Source organism: Dictyostelium discoideum (assembly GCF_000004695.1).
Source record: "Dictyostelium discoideum AX4 chromosome 1 chromosome, whole genome shotgun sequence".
Classification (NCBI taxonomy): domain Eukaryota; phylum Evosea; class Eumycetozoa; order Dictyosteliales; family Dictyosteliaceae; genus Dictyostelium; species Dictyostelium discoideum.
In genome coordinates this window covers 2,860,007-2,878,085 of record NC_007087.3, presented here as the reverse complement: position 1 = coordinate 2,878,085, position 18,079 = coordinate 2,860,007, and the positions used below count along the sequence as shown (strand labels likewise).

Genomic DNA, 18,079 nt, shown 5'->3' with positions numbered 1-18,079 from the left:
GTCACTGTATATTTGATTGCAAATCATAACCATATTTGGTGTAATATCAATGCTATTATATTTTTATATGAAAAATGTCTAGAAAGGTCATAGTCTATAGCTTTATATCACCATTCAAAATGTTTATGAAATTTTGAATGGATGTAGTCTATGTTACTTCATGATCTTTTTTCATGTAGGAGGGTATTATAGTGATTTTAAATGCATTATGTTTAATTGGGAGTCGAACCCTTTGTTTTTGGGGTCCCAACATAAAATTTCGCCCAAAGGGGGGCTCGAACCCCCGACCACAAGGTTAAAAGCCTTGCGCTCTACCGACTGAGCTATCTGGGCATTTTTTTGAAAAAGAATATTTTTTACTAGATCCGGAGGCATTTAAAATTGTTTATGGCAAACACTGGAACCACTACACACAGTAGCACTACCATCAAACCTCAACAAATATATTACGTCACACATACTCTACACCCCCCCAACTCTAAAAAAAAAAAAAAAAAAAAAAAAAAAAAAAAAAAAAAAAAAAAAAAAAAAAAAAAAAAAAACCATACAACCTTAAAAGGCACCTGTAATATCTAATAATAAAATTAATAAAATGAGTTATATCTCAAGAAGAAGCAACTAAAAATTGCGTTATTCCATTCAAAAAAAAGGAGGCATATAAAATATCTCAAGAATTCTTGAGGTATTTCCATTTAAAAAATTGAAGCATTTTTTAATTTTGTTTATTTCATTTTTTAAATAAAGAAAATAATTATGAATTTAGTATAGAAAAATAGAGAATCTGAAAAATACACAAAATGATAAGAAATATTTAAAAAAAATGAATGTAATCATTCTGTTTTTTTGAATTTCTTCAAATAAATAAAATATTAAATTATTAAAAAAAAATAAAAAAAATAAAATGAAATATAAAATATTAATTTTTTTTTTTTGGGTGTTTTTATCAATATTTTTCTTAAAAATAAAAAAGCCAAAGGGCTAAAGATTTTTTATTTTTTAATTTATTTTAAAAAATCTAAAAATAAATTTTTTTTTATTTTTTTTTTTATTTTTTTTTTTATTTTTTTTAATTTTTTTTCTATTGTTATAAAAATTTTTTTTTTTTTTTTAAATAATGGGAAACCAATTTACAAATAAAAAAATAGTACCAAAATATTTAGAAAATGAAATTTTAAAAAAAATTCTAGATTATTTGTTAATAAAGAATAAAAAGAAACAGTCTTTTTATGATATTAAAAGACATTATTCAAAAAAAAGATTTTTTAGATATAATAAAGAGATAATTGATTATTCATTAGTATCAAAAAAATGGTTTCAATTTATATCAAATATAATTGAAAATAATATAATTGAAAACGATATATTAAATAAATGGATTTTTTGTAGGAATAAACAATTTAATATAAATAAAATTTCACATGAACTAAAAGATACATTAAGAAATTTTACTCTATCAATTAATAATGTAAATTCAATTATTAATATTGAAAACCAATTAATTACAAATTATTTTAATGAAAGAGTTTTAATTATTCATGCAAATGATCATGGAGATAATTATAATAAATCAATTGAAATGATTAAAGAAATTAATGAAAATAGTTCAATTTTTAATTATGAAAAGATTATAATTGATAATATTAAAGGTTATGAATCAACATCAAGTGAATCAGATTTAATATTAAATACAATTTCAAAATTAATTAATAATATTAATAATAATAATCAAAATTATCAAGATAAATTAATAATTGATATTGAATGGTTGACAAGTAGAAAGTGGGATGAAATTCATAGAGATCAATTTGGACTTTCAAATGAAATGTTTAAAATTAATAAATTAACAATTAGAGAATATAATGGGAATTATAGTTCGAGATTTCCAGTGATTCAATCATTAAAACCAAAAAAAATTGAAATTAAAGAATATTATGATGATTATGATGAGAGACCAAGTTATAATTATTCACCATTATTTTCAACTGATAATGATAGATTGGAATCAATTATAATTAAAGAAGGTTGGGTAAATGTTGGAAATTTAAAAAATATTAATTATCATTTGCCAAATTTACATACATTATCAATATCATTATTAATTCATGATATAATAAAATCAATTCTAATAAATGATGAAAATTTTAAAAAAGATGAAGAAACTTTAAGAGATTGTAATTATTATTTCATTGGTAATAGAGAAATTGAAAGTGAACAAAATGATTCATCTCATTGGGAATCAATGATTAATTCATTATCAAATTGTAAAAATTTAAAAAAATTATCAATTGATAGTTTTTGTATGAAAATGAATGATGAATGTTTCAAAATTTCACCAAATCATCAATTAATTTATTCAATTTCCGAAAATGTAATATTAAATGGGCTAAAAAGAATTTTAGAATCTGATGATAACCAAATTCAATATTTTGATATTGGTTTTGATTTAAATTTAAATGGTTATCCAGATTATTCAATAAACTTTTTTAAATCATTAGAATCAAATTTTAAATTAAAAACATTATCATTTAAAAAATATCAATTACCAAATTCAATTTTAAATTATTTATTTTCAAATTTATTTAAAATTAATAATTCAATTAATCATTTAATTATTGAATTATTACCACCAAAATTTGATGATCATCAGTTGAATTATAATTTAATATTTAAATTTTTATTTTTAAATTTTAATTCTTATAATTCATTATATTCAATAACTTTAAAAATATATGATATTTCTATTTTTAATAATATTTTAATTTATTTTAAAGAATTTCAAAAAGAATTTAAAAAGAATTATAAAAATTATAAACAATCATCATTAAAAGAATTTAATATATATTTATTTTTTAAAGAACCTCAAGATATTGAAAATTATTTTAAAAAATTAAAAAAAATTAAAAAAATATTTATAATAAATTTAATTAAAAGTTAAAATATTTTAATAATAAAAAAAAAAAAAAAAAAAAAAGTAATTTATATATTTTTATTTATTTTTTTCATTTTTTTATTTTTTAATAAAATAAAAAATATTATTTAAATTATTTTTATTATTTAAATTAATAATTAAAATTGTAAAATTCACTAAATAAAATAACCATAATTCTAAATAAAAGAAAAAAAAATATTTTTTAAATGTTAATTTTAATTATTTTGAAAAAAAAAAAAAAAAAAAAAAAGTTTATATCATTTTATTTTATTATATTATAAAAAATTAATTTATTTATTAAATTCGATTATTACCAATAAAAAGTGAAGTTACAGTATTCGGTATATGTGATTTTGACAAACTTTGTGAAAACCTACGACCAAACCTAAGTATTGTAACCGATTCTGGAATAGTACCTTGGGGAATTGGTTTATCATAGTTTTTATTGAATTCCACAGTTTTTATATTATTTGGAAGTGATCCAGGTTCAATTGTTTGATTGAATGAAACCCCAAATATTAAAGTTTCAACACTTGTCGGTATTGAATTTGGTTCTATTGGTTGATTAAATGATGAAGATAATTTTAAAACTTGAACCGATTGAGGAATATCACCCGGTTTTAAAGGGTAATTAAAATCAGATCCAAATTCTAAATATTTAATAAAACAAGGAAAAGAGTATCTTGAAATTGGTTGTAAAGAATCATAATAATAATTTTCAACAGACAAAGGTATTGAACCCCCCTCTAATGGTTGATTAAAAAATTTACCAAGTTTAAAAGTTTTAATTGACTGTGGTAGTATATTCGATGGCAATGGTTGATTGAAATTATCACCAAATTTTAAAATTGTTACAGAATTTGGAATCACACCTGGCATGATAGGTTGATTAAATGACTTTCCAAATTCTAAATAATTTACAGTGTTTGGAATTGAGCCAGGGAATAAAGGTTGATTAAAGTCATTTCCAAATTCAATCGATGTCAATGATGAATTTGTTAAAACTCTTGGTAAAATCAATTTATTCCATTGATCTCCAAATTTTAATGATTTGATCAATGGTGGTAATAAAAAATCCGATGGGATATTGTATCTACCAATACCATTAATACAAACACTTGTTAAATAATCCCTATAAGGATAAATTAAAAATGATATTAAATCATCAAATGTTTTTTCACCACTTTTTAATTTATTATTAAAAATTTCCAAATGATACATTATTATTTTCCTTATATAAATATTTCTCCAAACTTTAAAAAATAAATTATTAAAATAATTTTGATTTATATTGAAATTTTCTATAACTTTATAAATTACTAATTTATTATTATCCATTTTTATTATTATTATTTATTATTTTATTTTATTTTATTATTTATTTATAATTTTATATTTTTTTTATTATTATTATTAGTTTAAAAGGTGATTGAATTATTATTTTATTAATAACTATTTTTTTTTTTTTTTTTTTTTTTTTTTTAATTATAAAAAAAAAATTAAATTTCAAATATTTTTTTATTATTATAAATTATTGATTTAATTACAAGTTATTTTTATTTTTTTTTAAGATTTTATTTTTAAAATTGTTATAAAAGTTTTTTTTTTTTTTTTTTTTTCTAAATTTAGAATAAAAAAATAAAAATAAAAAAAAGATATTATATTTATAAAATTTTATAATTTTTATTTTTATTTCTTTAAGTTGTTAATATAATTTTAAAAATTAAAAAGACATTTGATAAGATTTAAAATTAAGGTTTTTTAAAAAAAAAAAAAAAAAAAAAAAAAAAAAAAAAAATTTAATTTAATAAAAAAAAAAAAAAATTAAAATGTTAATTTATAAAAAAAAAAAAAAAATAAAAAAGAGGAATAACGACATTTTTTTTTAAAATAAAACAAAAAAAAACTCCATTTTACTATAATAAATAGATTTAACCAGATATTTTCTATTTTTGGATAAATTTGAGGCAGATCAATTACCAAATATAGATTTTTATGTTCAGTTGAATCAAAGTTTTTTTTTTTTTTTTTTTCAACTCAACTTTTTTAATTGCATTGATTAAAGAACTTCAAATTAGATCTTATTCGAAAGAGTAAAAAAAATAAATGGTTAATTTTTTGAAAAAGGGAAATTTTTTTATAGTTAAAATTATAAATATATAATTTATTAATATAGTTTTATTTTTTAATTTTTTTTTTTTTTTTTTTTTTTTTTTATCTATTTTTAATTTTATTTAAATTTAAATTTGATTTTATTTTATAACATCATTTTATTTCCTATTATAAATTCTAAAAAAAATTCTTTAAAGTTTAATTTTTTTTTCATGTTAATAATAAAAAAAAAAAATAAAAAAAAAAAAATTATTTTTTTTTTTTTTATGCAGGTTTGGATTTCTTTTTTTTTTTTTTTTTTCGTTTGTTCTTTTATTAATTTTTTTTTTTTTTTTTTTTTTTTTTTTTTTTTTTTTATTTTCTTTCTTTCATTTTTTTTTTTTTTTTTATTTCGTTCGTTCTTTCATTTTTTTTTTTTTTGAATTAAAAAAATTTTTATTTTAATTAAAATTTAATATCTCTTTAATTTCTAATTTCATAATACAATTTATTTATTTTATTTTTTTTTTTTTTTTTTTTAATTTATTTTAAATTTTTTTTTTTCATTTTTTTTTTTTTCAATTAATTTAATTAGGCAAAAATCTTTTTTTATTTATATTTTTTTTTTTTTTTTTTTTTTTTTTTTTTTTTTTCGCACACAAATTTTTCACAACAAAAAAGAGAAAATGAATGGAAAAAAAATGACAAATCATTAATTTTAGAAGATAATAATAATAATAATAATAATAATAATAATAATAATAATAATAATAATAATAATAATAATAATAATAATAATAATAATAATAATAATAATAATAATTCAATAAAGACCACCACAACCACAACTACAACGATAAATTCTACTTCGCCACTCATTGATTTTTTAGTTTTAAAAGTTGAACAATTAAAATTACAATCCCCACCCGTTGAAAGTTATAATGAAGTTGTAAGTTCAACAAACACAAATAATTATTTAATATCAGGTGGACTTTGTAATATTCCAAAATACTTTGACGCATTGAAAATTAAATCAATTCAAGAGAAAAACAAATTATCATTATCAAATATATATTTAGTAAGTGATTTCATTTATTTATTTATTTTATTTTATTTTATTTTATTTTATTTTATTTTATTTTATTTTGTTTATCTTATTAATTAAATTATTGTCTATAGAAATTAAATGAATTATTTGAAAATGGAGAGAACTCAATTTTAATAACTGGTTCAATAATTTGGAAAGATGAAAAGAATGGATTATTAGGAATTGAAATTTTAGAGATTAGTAATGTCCAATCAACATCAGATTGTGATAATAAATTTATTAAAATTCCAAATGAACTAAAATCAATATCACAATATCGAATTAAAGCAACAATTAGTGTTTTTGAATTTTCAAAAAGTATGATTAGAGATGTTAATTATTATGATAAAGGTGACTTTATAAGAGCAATAATCCTATCGATTAATACTGAAACATGTGATATCCAATTAAGTTTTGATATTTCAAAAATTTCAAATATAATTTACTCAATCTATTCAAAAAATAATAATAATAATAACAATAACAATAACATTAACAATAACAATAACAATAACAATAACAATAACAATAACAATAACAATAATAATGGTAATACAAAAGTTTGTGATATAAATGACTATAAATTTTTAGGTAAATTTAACCCTCCTTTTGAAAATTTCTCAACTACTTCAAATAATAATAATAATAATAATAATATTAATAATAATAATGATGATAATAATAAAAACAATAATAATAATAATAATAATAATAATAATAATAATAATATTAATAATAATATTAATAAAAATAATGATGAGGAAATTGATAATAATCAATATGATAAAAGTCAATTTGGATTTACGAATATAGTTAATATGTTAGAAAGGGATCAATTATTCTCAAATCCTTGGTCTTGTGAATCATTTTATAGTTCATTAAATTTACTTCAATTAGATTCAATGATACCTTATAACTCCGTACCAAAAGATTTAAAGGAATCATTGAGATCGAATCAAAATTTTATTTGGGCTCAAAGTTCGTATGTATCAATATTATCTTTTTTTATTGTTTAATTAAGGTTATATTTTATATACATATATTAATATAAGTTTTTTTTTTTTTTTTATTTTTAAAAAAAAAACAAAAAAAGTGTAAAGAATGGTATTAAATATGCAAAATCAGGTCAATATGAAAAGGCAATTAATTATTATAAAGAAGCATTAAATATTGATCGTGATCATAAAGATGCATATGTTGCATTAGGTGCAGTATATGCAAATACATCACAATTTGAAAAGGCAATTTCAAATTTTAAACAAGCTTTGAAAATTGATCCAAACGATGTAAATGCTGATAAATATTTTAAAGCAACTTTAGTGAAAATGAAAGATTCTGGATATTCAGTAGAAGATTGTTTAAAATTCATTGGTCCAACAAGTAAACCTTTTGATTCTTCTAGTACAAATAACAATAATAATAATAATAATAATAATAATAATAATAATAATAATAATAATAATAATAATAATAAAAATTTTCAAAAAGATAATAGTTATAGTAATAAAAAAAATAAATACACTGAGGAAGAGTCATCATCATTATCATCATTATCATCATTATCATCATTATCATCATCATCATTATCATCATTATCATCATTATCATCATCATCATCATCATTAATAAAAAAGGATAAATTAAAACAATTATTACAAAAGGAACAAGATAGTACTGATAGTGATAGGAAATATAGAAAAAAGTCAAAGAAAAGAAAAAAAGATAAATATGATTATGATTCAACTGATGAAGATGAGGATGAAAGAGATTATAAAAGAAAATCAAGATCAAGATCAAGGTCAAGATCAAGGTCAAGATCAAGAAGTAAACAAAAATATCATTCAAAAGAAAGAGAAAGAAAAAAAAAGAATAAAGAAAAAGAAAGAAAATATAGAGATAAAAGTAGGAGTTCTAGCAGGGGTAGAGGAAGGGTTAGATATAGAAGTAGAACTAGAAGTGGGAGTAGAGATAGAGATAGAGATAGGGATAGGGACAGAGATAGAGATAGAGATAGATATCATAAAAATAATACTATAGAAAGAAAAAGTAGAAGTAAAGATAGAAATAGATAAATCAATAAACACTATTGTTTAGTGTATCAATTCCCTTTCTCTCTATTTCACAAGGCGAAAAAAAAAAAAAAAAGAAAATAAAAAACAAAAGTTAATTTAATTTTTTAATATTTCAAATATATTTGAAATAATTTAGAATTCTTCGGAATACACAAAAATACACTTTCATGTCTTTTTTTTTTTTTTTTTACTTTTTTTTATTTATAGGGTAAAAAAAAGTTTTCAAAAAAATGAGAATTTGACCATTCTTTTGATTTTTATTTTTTTTATTTTTTTTTTTCCCAAAAACTAAAAAAATGAGATATGTATCCAAAATATTAAAGTTTTAACTAATATAAAAAAAAAAAAAAAAAAAATTTTTTCATTTAAATTAAAAAAACAAAATAAAATAAAATAAAATTAAAATAAAATAAAATTAAAATAAAATAAAATAAAATAAAATAAAATAAAATAAATAAATAATAAAAATAATAATAATAATAATAATAATTAAAACCAATGATACTATTAATTTTAAAAATAAATAATAGCAAAAAAATAATATATTAATATATTAAATAAATAATAAAATGAGTGAAAAATTATTTTGGAAGATTTGGAGAAATATTTATTTAAATAATTTAATATTTGAAAATTTAACAGAGGAACCAATTGAATTTACAAATATTTTGGATTTCCATTTTTGTAATAGAATAAAATTTAAATATATTAAATCATTAAAATGGATGATAAAAAGAAATCAATGGGCTTTACTAAAGGATAAATTAATATACAATAATCAACAAATTACTTTTAAGAATTTAAATTTTGCTATTAATTTATTATTAGAGAGATGTAAAGATAATGAATATTCCTATACAATATTAGAAACCTTTTATTTGAATAATATAGATAATAATGAAAATAATTTTCAAAAATTAAATCCATTAAAATTATCAATTTAATTGGTGTAAAAGTATTTTCGAATTATTACCAAATTACTGAATCATTAATTGAAAATTCTTTAAAGCATTTTATAGAGAAACAAATACGACAACAACAAAAACAAAAACAAAAAGAAGAAGAAAAACAATTAATTTCAGATAATAATAATAATAATAATAATAATAATAATAATAATAATAATAATAATAATAATAATAATAATAATAATAATAATAATAATAATAATAATAATAATGAATTTGAAAATGAAAAGAAAATTGAAATTATTGACTTTTTAATAAATAAATTTAATATTGATAATCAAGAAACGGGTGAAAATAATTTTAAATTACCATTTGAATCAATATTATTTTATTCAACCTATCAACCACTAATTAAATATTTATTTAATTCAAATTCATTTAAGGTTGAAAAATTAGATACTATAATTGAATTTTTAATTGAAAAATTTAAAAATGATAAATTTTATCAACCTTCAAATATAATATTTGAATTTATAAAATTAAATTACACAAATGAAGAAATTATTTTATCAATTTCAAATAAACCAAATTTCATTATAAAATTATTCAAAAATAGGAAATTTAATAATAATAAAAATAATTATAATAATAATATTATAAAAAATCAACTTTTAACTTTTTTTGATGAATTATTATTAATTCCAAAGAAATCAATTTTATTATTATTAAATGATAAAGAACAACAACAACAACAACAACAACAACAACAACAACAACAACAACTACAAAAAGAAGAAGAAGAAGAAAAACAAAAAGAACAATTCAATGAAAAGAAACCACTTCAATACTTTATCAAAGATAATGATACTGATAAATTAAGTATTAAACAATTATTTGGATATGGTGAAGTTAAATTAGCTATTGAAAAATCAAAAAGAAATGGTCCAAAATCATTTCAACATCTTTTAAGTGTTAAACAATTTCGTCAATTAATAAAATATCATGATTATGGTTTAGTAATTGATTATATTGATTTATATTTATCAGTAAATATCAAACATGAATATTTAGTTAACAGATTTGAAAGAAGTATGAAGTTTGCTAAAAAAGCAGAAAGAAATGATATTATTACTTATTTATCAAATTTAAAAAAATTCAATAATAATTCTTTAATAGACCCTTCAATTTAATTTAATTTAATTTTATAGTAAAATGCATCATTTTCAAGGTTAATTAATACTTCAATTCTATTAATAATTAATTTTTATTATTTTCAAAATTCAAATAATTTTTAAAATACCTCTTTTGTTCAATTTAATTAAATATAATAAAATAAATCCTTAAAATAATCCAATTTTTTATTTTTTTTTTGTTTCAACCTTTTTAGTTTAAAAATTAAATAAAAAAAAAAGATTAAAAAAATATTTGTTTTTAAAAAAAAAAAAAAATTGGATTCTTGTATTATTTACAATATAATTTTATTTTATTTTATTTTATTTTTAAAATACAAAGTTGGGATTGAATATTCTTATTCTGATTATTATAAAACATTCTTGTCAATTATTATAATAGAGTATTATCCTCTTTATTATTTTTTGGGGGCTGGTTTTTTAGTTTGTTGAGGAGGTTGAGCCAAAGGGTTAGAGTTACCATTTGGATTTGATGCATATTTTTCCCAAGGTGAAGTGGATGATGACATTTTGATTGATTTTTTTTGTTTTTTTTTTTTTTTTGTTTTTTTATTAAGTTGTATTTATTTGAAAATTTTGAAAAATAAAAAATATTACAAGTAAAAGAATAAATTTATATCTTTCAGAGTTTTTGACAAATTGATTTAATTTAAAAAAAAAAAAAAAAAAAAAAAAAAAAATTTAAATTGAAAAAAAAAAAAAATCTTTGGAAATTAAAAAAAAAAATAATTCAAATAAAAAAACCCATCAAATTTCCAGTGGTTTAAAATTTATTTTGAAAAATAATTAAAAAAATATCAAAAAAAGTTAAAAAAATTAGAAATAAATAGTTATAAAAAATAAATGATTAAAAATAAAAAAAAAAATATTCGCACACAAAATAAAAAGAAAAAAAAAATAAAAAAAAATAAAAAATAAAAAAAAAAAAATAGTAAGGTCACATATGATTAAATTGATTTGTTTATTTGAGTCAAATAAAAAAAAAAAAAAATTTTATAATAGGTTATTATTATTATAATTATAACTTTCATACCTAAAATTAATGAGTTGTGTTTTTTCTTTATTTTTCAACGCACACTTGTTGATGTTTAAATATCACACTCGATCCGATTTCAGTTTATTGTTGTTTTAAACAATTTTGTGCCATAACTTTTTTTTGTGTAAGTTAAAAAAAGATTTTTATTTTTTTTTTTATTTAATTTTTTATTTTATTTTTTTTTTTTTTTTTTTCATTTTTTAATATAAATTATAAATTTTTAATTCCAAAAAAAATTAATAAAAACTTTTTTTTTTTTCTTCATTTTATTAATTTCTTACAAACAAATACCACTAGCATCAAAATGTCCTATCCACCAAACCAAGGGTATGTTTAACTGATCCTCACATTCACAATCACCCACCAATATTAATTTTTTTTTTTTTTTTTTACAAATCCATTTGTTTTTGTTTTTGTTTTTTGTCTTTCACACCAAAAAACAAATAATAAAACATCAAATAATAATAATAATAATAATAACAATAATAATAATAATAATAATAAATATAAATCAACATCAGTTATCCACCACAATCAAATTCACCACAACCAGGACAATATGGAGCCCCACAACAAGGTTATCCACCACAACAAGGATACCCACCACAACAAGGTTATCCACCACAACAAGGTTATCCACCACAACAAGGGTTTGTATTTATTTGGATTCAACTTTAATTATTCAACTATAATACTCAATTATAAATATATATATATAATTATTACCACTATTCAACTATAATATTCAACAATCAATATTTCCAGTTATAATATTCCCATAATTATTTATTTTTATATTATTATCATTTTATTTATTTTTATTTATATATATATATTTATTTAAATATTTATTAAACTAAACTATTTATTTATTTATTTTTATTTATTAATATTTTTTTTTTTTTTTTTTTTTTTTTTTTTTTTTCTTTTTCTTTTTTCTAAAATTAATTAGTTATCCACCACAACAAGGTTATCCACCACAACAAGGTTATCCACCACAACAAGGCTATCCACCACAACAAGGTTACCCACCACAACAAGGCTACCCACCACAACAAGGTTATCCACCACAACAAGGCTACCCACCACAACAAGGTTACCCACCACAACAAGGTTACCCACCACAACAAGGCTACCCACCACAACAAGGTTATCCACCACAAGGTTATCCACCACAACAAGGTTATCCACCAGTTGGTGTACCAGTTGGTGTACCAGTTGGATTTGCACCAGGTATGGTAGTTGGATATCATCAAGGTTACTTTGTTGGTACAATCACTCATGATTGTAAACATGATGCTGAAGTTTTAAGAAAAGCAATGAAAGGTATTGGTACAAATGAATCTGATTTAATTAAAGTTTTAGCCAATAGAAATTGGGCTGAACGTGAACAAATCAAGAGAGAGTTCTCTGCCAAATATAGCAAAGATTTAATTCAAGATATTAAATCTGAAACCAGTGGTAACTTTGAAAAATGTTTAGTTGCCCTCTTAACTGAACCAGCTCATTTCGATGTTGAACAAATTCACAGTGCTTGCGCTGGTGCAGGTACCAACGAGAACACTATAATTGAAATTTTAGTTACCCGTAGTAATGTACAAATGGAATACATTAAACAAATCTTCAAGAATAAACATGGTAAATCATTAAAAGATCGTCTTGAATCCGAAGCAAGTGGTGACTTTAAGAAATTATTAGAGAAACTCACTGAACCAAGAGATGAATCACCAGTCATCAACCCAATGCAAGTTTCAAAAGATGCTGAAGATCTCTACAAAGCTGGTGAAGGTAAAATTGGTACCGACGAAAAGGAATTCATCAAAATTCTCACCTCTCGTTCATTACCACATATTGCTGCCGTCGCTAGTGAATACATTAAACATCACAAAAAACACTCACTCATCAAAGCAATCGATTCTGAATTCTCTGGTTCAATTAAAACTGGTTTAATCGCTATCGTTACCTATGCTCTCAACCCATATGGTTATTTCGCTGAAATCTTAAACAAATCAATGAAAGGTGCTGGTACAAATGATAACAAACTCATTCGTACTGTTGTAACTCAAATGCACAATATGCCACAAATTAAAACTGCTTATTCAACTCTCTTCAAGAATTCATTAGCTCATGATATTCAAGCTGATTGTAGTGGTGATTTCAAAAAATTATTATTAGATATTATCTCATAAAATAATAATTTTCCATAAAAAAAAAAAAAAACACCAAATCACAATTATTTATTATTAATAAATTGTATTTTAAATCTTTTGTTTATGTATCAATTAAAAATATTTTATTTTTTATTTATTATTTTTTTTTTTTTTTTTTTGGAATATGGAATTATATTTTTTTGGAAAATTGATTTGAAATGATTTTCCTAATCAAAAATTGGTACCAACACAAAAATTGAAATGATTTTATAAGAAAAAAAAAAAAAAAAATAAAAAAAAAAAAAAATAAAAAAAAAATAAAAAAACATTTAGCGGGGAATGATTGAAAAATAGTTCCACAAGATTTTTTTTTTTTTTTATTTTTAATTTTTTCGTTTGTGTAATATAAAAAAAAAAAAAAAAAAAACGATGGATACCAATACATTTTTATATATTATTGTTTTTGTTGCAATTGCATATGCAATTAAAACTTATATTTTACCAGAACCAGTTAAACCAGTTAAAAAACCAACTGTTGTTAAAGTACCAAAAAGACAACATAAAAAAAGTACAGATGGTTCACCAGTTTATTATACCGCTGAAGAAGTTTCAGTACATGACAAAGAAGATGATTTATGGTTAATTATTGATAAAAAGGTAAATAGATTTTTTTTTTTTTTTTTTTATAATTTAATTTTATTTTATTTGAATAAACACACTAATTTTATTTTTTATTTTGATTTTTAAAAAAAAAAAAAAAAGGTTTATGATGTTACAGATTATGTTGATAAACATATGGGTGGTTTAGCAATTATGAAAAATGCTGGAAAAGATTCAACTGAAGGTTTTAATGGTGAACAACATCCAATTAAAGTTAGACAGGTTTTAGAAGAATATTATATTGGTGAATTAAAACAATAAATAATCAATTAATTAATTATATGGAAAACTTTTAATTTTTTTTTTCTTTTTTTGTTATTATTTTTATTTGTTCAATTTTATCTCTATGATAATTAAATAATAGATTTTATTGATTTTATTGGTTTTTTTTTTTTTTTTTTTAATTAATTATTTTTAAAAATATTTAATTCATCAGATGATAAAGTTAATAAATATTCTTCATTTTGATAATTTATATGTAATAAATCAAATATTTGATTATTAGTTTCAATGACTTGAGAAAGTGAACCAGCATTTGCATTCCAAACGTTTACATTTTTTGAGGGTTGACCAAGTGCAAACATTGCAGAGGAAGCAACATAGGATTGTTTATTATGATTTGAAGTGAAAATGGTAGGTTTAAAGAAGCTAGATTGTTTCATATCGGTATAGATGGTACGAACCTCTTGAATTGAACCTTTACCCATATGTTTAAAAACCACATGACAATTCATTTGATAGGTATTTGTTTTCAAGAAAGATGCCATATAATAGTTTGAAATTGGATCGTAGTTAATATTGACACATTGTCCTCTTAATGGAACTTGACTCTTTGTAAAGAAAGGTGTTGGATTTGAGGTATCATTGAAATCATAGGTTGAAGCATTGAATAGAATAGATTTATCCCAATAATCTAAACCATCGCCAAATGATGAAAACAAACCACCCGTTTTAAAATCACCTTCACCTGATAGTGGTGTCAATGATTCAGATTTTGAAACGTATAATAATTTGAAAATGGGTGAACCAATGGTGCTCATTGGAATGGTTTGAATTGGTTTACAAAGATTTCTAGTATCGAACATATGAGTGAACCCAAATTCACTGGCATAGAAAATAAATTTATCATCGGAATCAAATTCGCATGACCAACCTGGATTTGATAGTTTATAAGTACAAACTTGACTTTTCGTATGAATATTTATCAATTTCACAGTTTTATCATTTGAAACTGTACAAACAATTCTTGGATCATTCTTATTAATCTTTACATCACGAATAAATCCATTATGTATATTTGGTATATAATCTGAACTTGATGGATCAATTGATGATAATTTAGTTAATCCAAAATCAACTTGATTCTTTGTGAATGATGCAACTATAATACCATTATTATCTGAAAAATCAAATACTCTTGATCCTTTTACATTATATCTTGAATGAATTTTAAAATTAATCGATCCATCAACTTCTTGTTTAACAATATTTGGTTTAACAATTGGTTTTATTAAACTTGGTAATGAAATTCTTTTTTGATTCATTGAATAATTATTTATATTATTATTTGAATTATAATTTGAATTATTATTTGAATTATTATTTGAATTATTATTTAGATTATTATTATTATTATTATTATTATTATAGATTGAAGGGACAATACCAACAGGTTTTAATTCAATAGTTTTATCTAGTTTGGCTTTATATCTTGCTAATTTCATATTTAAAAATTGAATTTCTCTTTCTTTTTCTGCTAAAAGTTTTCTACAGTTTAATGCATCATCATTTGGGTCAATAGAGAATATACCAGTTGGTAAAAATAATGGAATTAATTCTTTTGCATATGATTTCTTTCTACATAATGGGCATATTTTATTTGATAATAATGCTATTTTTTAAAAAAGATATTTAAATTATTAATAATGATTTTTTTTTTTTAAAAAAATTTATAAAAATAATAATTATAAAAAGTTTTGATTTTACCCTTTTCAATACATGATCTACCATAAATATGACCACATTTTAATGTGCATGCTTGATGTGAACCTTGTTTATGAAAATAATCAAAACAAATTGGACATGAGACATCCTCATCTCCATCTGATATTTTTCTCTTAAATGATTTCTTTAGTTCTATAACTTCATCATTTTGGTCAATATTTTGTTGTTGTTGTTGTTGTTGTTGTTGTTGTTGTTGTTGTTGTTGTTGTTGTTGTTGTTGTTGTTGTTGTTGTTGTGGTTGTTGTTGTGGTTGTTGTTGTTGTTGTTGTTGTTGTTGTTGTAATAATTGTGGTTGTGGTGATTGCTTCATTTCATTGGAGTTGTTATTTATAGTTGTTGTAGTGGTAGTTGTGGTGGTAGTAGTAGTGGTAGAGGTTAAATTACTATTACCTAAATTATTATTCGAGTTTATTATGTTATGATTATTTACAATATTATTATTATGATTATTATTATTATCATTATAATAGTTTCTAGTGATTCCTTTTTTATTTAAATAGAATTGAAGTCTTTTTTCTTCAACTTGAAAATCTTCTAAATGAGGAGGTTTCGGTATTGGAGCTTTTCTAATATTATTTCTTTCTGATCGTGTGGGTGTATATTTCACTTTGGTAGGAGTTACAGGTGATGGTGTTGCAGGGACACTTTCTGTATTGTTATTGTTTTTGTTATCGCTAGTAGTCGATGTATTATCATCAATATTATTCAAATTTACATGAGTTGACACAGATGTGTTTGTTTTTTCTACTAGTGATGATAGTTGTAGTTGAGGTGATTCATGTCTCCTATTTTCATTATCATCTTTATCTATTGTTATATTATTATTTGGATTATTTGGATTATTACCAGGATTGTTATCATTATTATCGGGGAATGATAAACTCTCTAAATCTGAAATATCATCTTCGTTTATAAAGAAATTAAAATTTTCATCATCATCTTCTTTTAGTCTTTTATTTGATGGTTCAAAAATATTTGTATTACTAAAATTCTTTTTATCAATTACAGGAGAAGTGGTGGTTGTTGTGGTTGTAGTTGTAGTGGTTTTTAAACTATTATTACTTTTTAAATTATTATTATTATTATTATTATTATTATTATTATTATTATTATTATTATTATTATTATTATTATTATTATTATTATTATTATTATTATTATTATTATTATTATTATTATTATTATTATTATTATTATTATTATTATTATTATTATTATTATTATTATTTATTACAATTATTGGATCATCATTTTCTTCATTTGAAAGATCATCAAAGTTAAAATCAACATCTTCTATATATACTTTAGGTAAATAATTAGAGGCACTATTTTTACTATTTAACGATTTTATAAAAGATGATGATGATGATGATGTTGTTGTTGAAGCTGTGGGTGAGAATGTTTGTTTAGTGCTATTAGTGAAATTATTTGTAAATTGAGATTCTCTTTTAGGTTGAGGTGTTTGATTATTTATATTTTTCACACTAACATTGTTAATTGATAAAGGTGCATTTCGTTGATAAGGGTTAGTTTTCAATAGCGATGGTATTGATTGAACACTTCTTGTTGGTGTTTGTTGTTGATGATTACTTCTATTATTATTATTGCTACTATTATTGTTATTTGGATTATTATTATTATTATTAGTGTTTATAGATGGTATAGAGGTTTTTTTGATTGAACCTCTGTCATTGAAAGACATTTACATATTATATTGAGGTGTGAATCTTTTTGAAATTAATTTCAAAAAAAAAAAAAAAAAATTTCGTCTGTTTTCCAAAAAAAAAAAAAAAAAAAAAAAATAAATAAATAAAATAAAACTTCTAGTCATTTAAATATCTACCCAAACTCAAAATAATTTATTTTTATTTGAATGTAAACCAAAAAAAAAAAAAAAAAAAAAAAAAAAAAAAAAAAACCCAAAATATTGATTTCTAAGAAATTATATTTTT

At 20.3% G+C, this 18,079-nt stretch overlaps 7 protein-coding genes and 1 non-coding gene across 9 annotated transcripts; 5 read left to right on the top strand and 3 right to left on the bottom strand.

Annotated features, from left to right (window-relative positions):
* Positions 1–260: 260 nt before the first annotated feature.
* tRNA-Lys-UUU-5 lies at positions 261–333 on the bottom strand. Its single transcript has one exon. It is a non-coding gene; the product is annotated as a tRNA-Lys (tRNA).
* A 781-nt stretch (positions 334–1,114) lies between these two features.
* DDB_G0269494 (hypothetical protein) lies at positions 1,115–2,935 on the top strand (the record flags this gene model as incomplete). Its single annotated transcript, XM_640919.1, has 1 exon — positions 1,115–2,935. The coding sequence occupies one exon, from the start codon at positions 1,115–1,117 to the stop codon at positions 2,933–2,935; it is 1,821 nt and encodes a 606-aa protein (XP_646011.1).
* A 72-nt stretch (positions 2,936–3,007) lies between these two features.
* Positions 3,008–4,267, bottom strand: DDB_G0270540 (hypothetical protein; the record flags this gene model as incomplete). Its single annotated transcript, XM_640918.1, has 3 exons — positions 3,008–3,105; positions 3,244–4,112; positions 4,149–4,267. 3 exons carry the CDS (start codon positions 4,265–4,267, stop codon positions 3,008–3,010), a joined length of 1,086 nt encoding a protein of 361 aa, XP_646010.1.
* A 768-nt stretch (positions 4,268–5,035) lies between these two features.
* Positions 5,036–8,179, top strand: DDB_G0270538 (hypothetical protein; the record flags this gene model as incomplete). Its single annotated transcript, XM_640917.1, has 5 exons — positions 5,036–5,071; positions 5,314–5,343; positions 5,616–6,098; positions 6,200–7,089; positions 7,201–8,179. The coding sequence occupies 5 exons, from the start codon at positions 5,036–5,038 to the stop codon at positions 8,177–8,179; spliced, it is 2,418 nt and encodes an 805-aa protein (XP_646009.1).
* A 569-nt stretch (positions 8,180–8,748) lies between these two features.
* On the top strand, positions 8,749–9,123 carry DDB_G0269492 (hypothetical protein; the record flags this gene model as incomplete). Its single annotated transcript, XM_640916.1, has 1 exon — positions 8,749–9,123. One exon carries the CDS (start codon positions 8,749–8,751, stop codon positions 9,121–9,123), a length of 375 nt encoding a protein of 124 aa, XP_646008.1.
* Positions 9,124–11,617: 2,494 nt separating this feature from the next.
* On the top strand, positions 11,618–13,502 carry nxnA (annexin VII; the record flags this gene model as incomplete). Of its 2 annotated transcripts, XM_001134471.1 has the most annotated exons (3): positions 11,618–11,640; positions 11,835–11,963; positions 12,266–13,502. In XM_001134471.1, 3 exons carry the CDS (start codon positions 11,618–11,620, stop codon positions 13,500–13,502), a joined length of 1,389 nt encoding a protein of 462 aa, XP_001134471.1. The 2 variants fall into 2 exon arrangements, with proteins under 2 accessions (XP_001134471.1, XP_646006.1); XM_640914.1 differs by lacking the exon at positions 11,835–11,963.
* A 390-nt stretch (positions 13,503–13,892) lies between these two features.
* On the top strand, positions 13,893–14,384 carry DDB_G0269488 (hypothetical protein; the record flags this gene model as incomplete). The annotated part of the gene is made up of 2 exons (XM_640913.1): positions 13,893–14,120; positions 14,226–14,384. 2 exons carry the CDS (start codon positions 13,893–13,895, stop codon positions 14,382–14,384), a joined length of 387 nt encoding a protein of 128 aa, XP_646005.1.
* A 143-nt stretch (positions 14,385–14,527) lies between these two features.
* Positions 14,528–17,829, bottom strand: DDB_G0269486 (hypothetical protein; the record flags this gene model as incomplete). The annotated part of the gene is made up of 2 exons (XM_640912.1): positions 14,528–16,014; positions 16,110–17,829. The coding sequence occupies 2 exons, from the start codon at positions 17,827–17,829 to the stop codon at positions 14,528–14,530; spliced, it is 3,207 nt and encodes a 1,068-aa protein (XP_646004.1).
* Between the last annotated feature and the right edge of the window lie 250 nt (positions 17,830–18,079).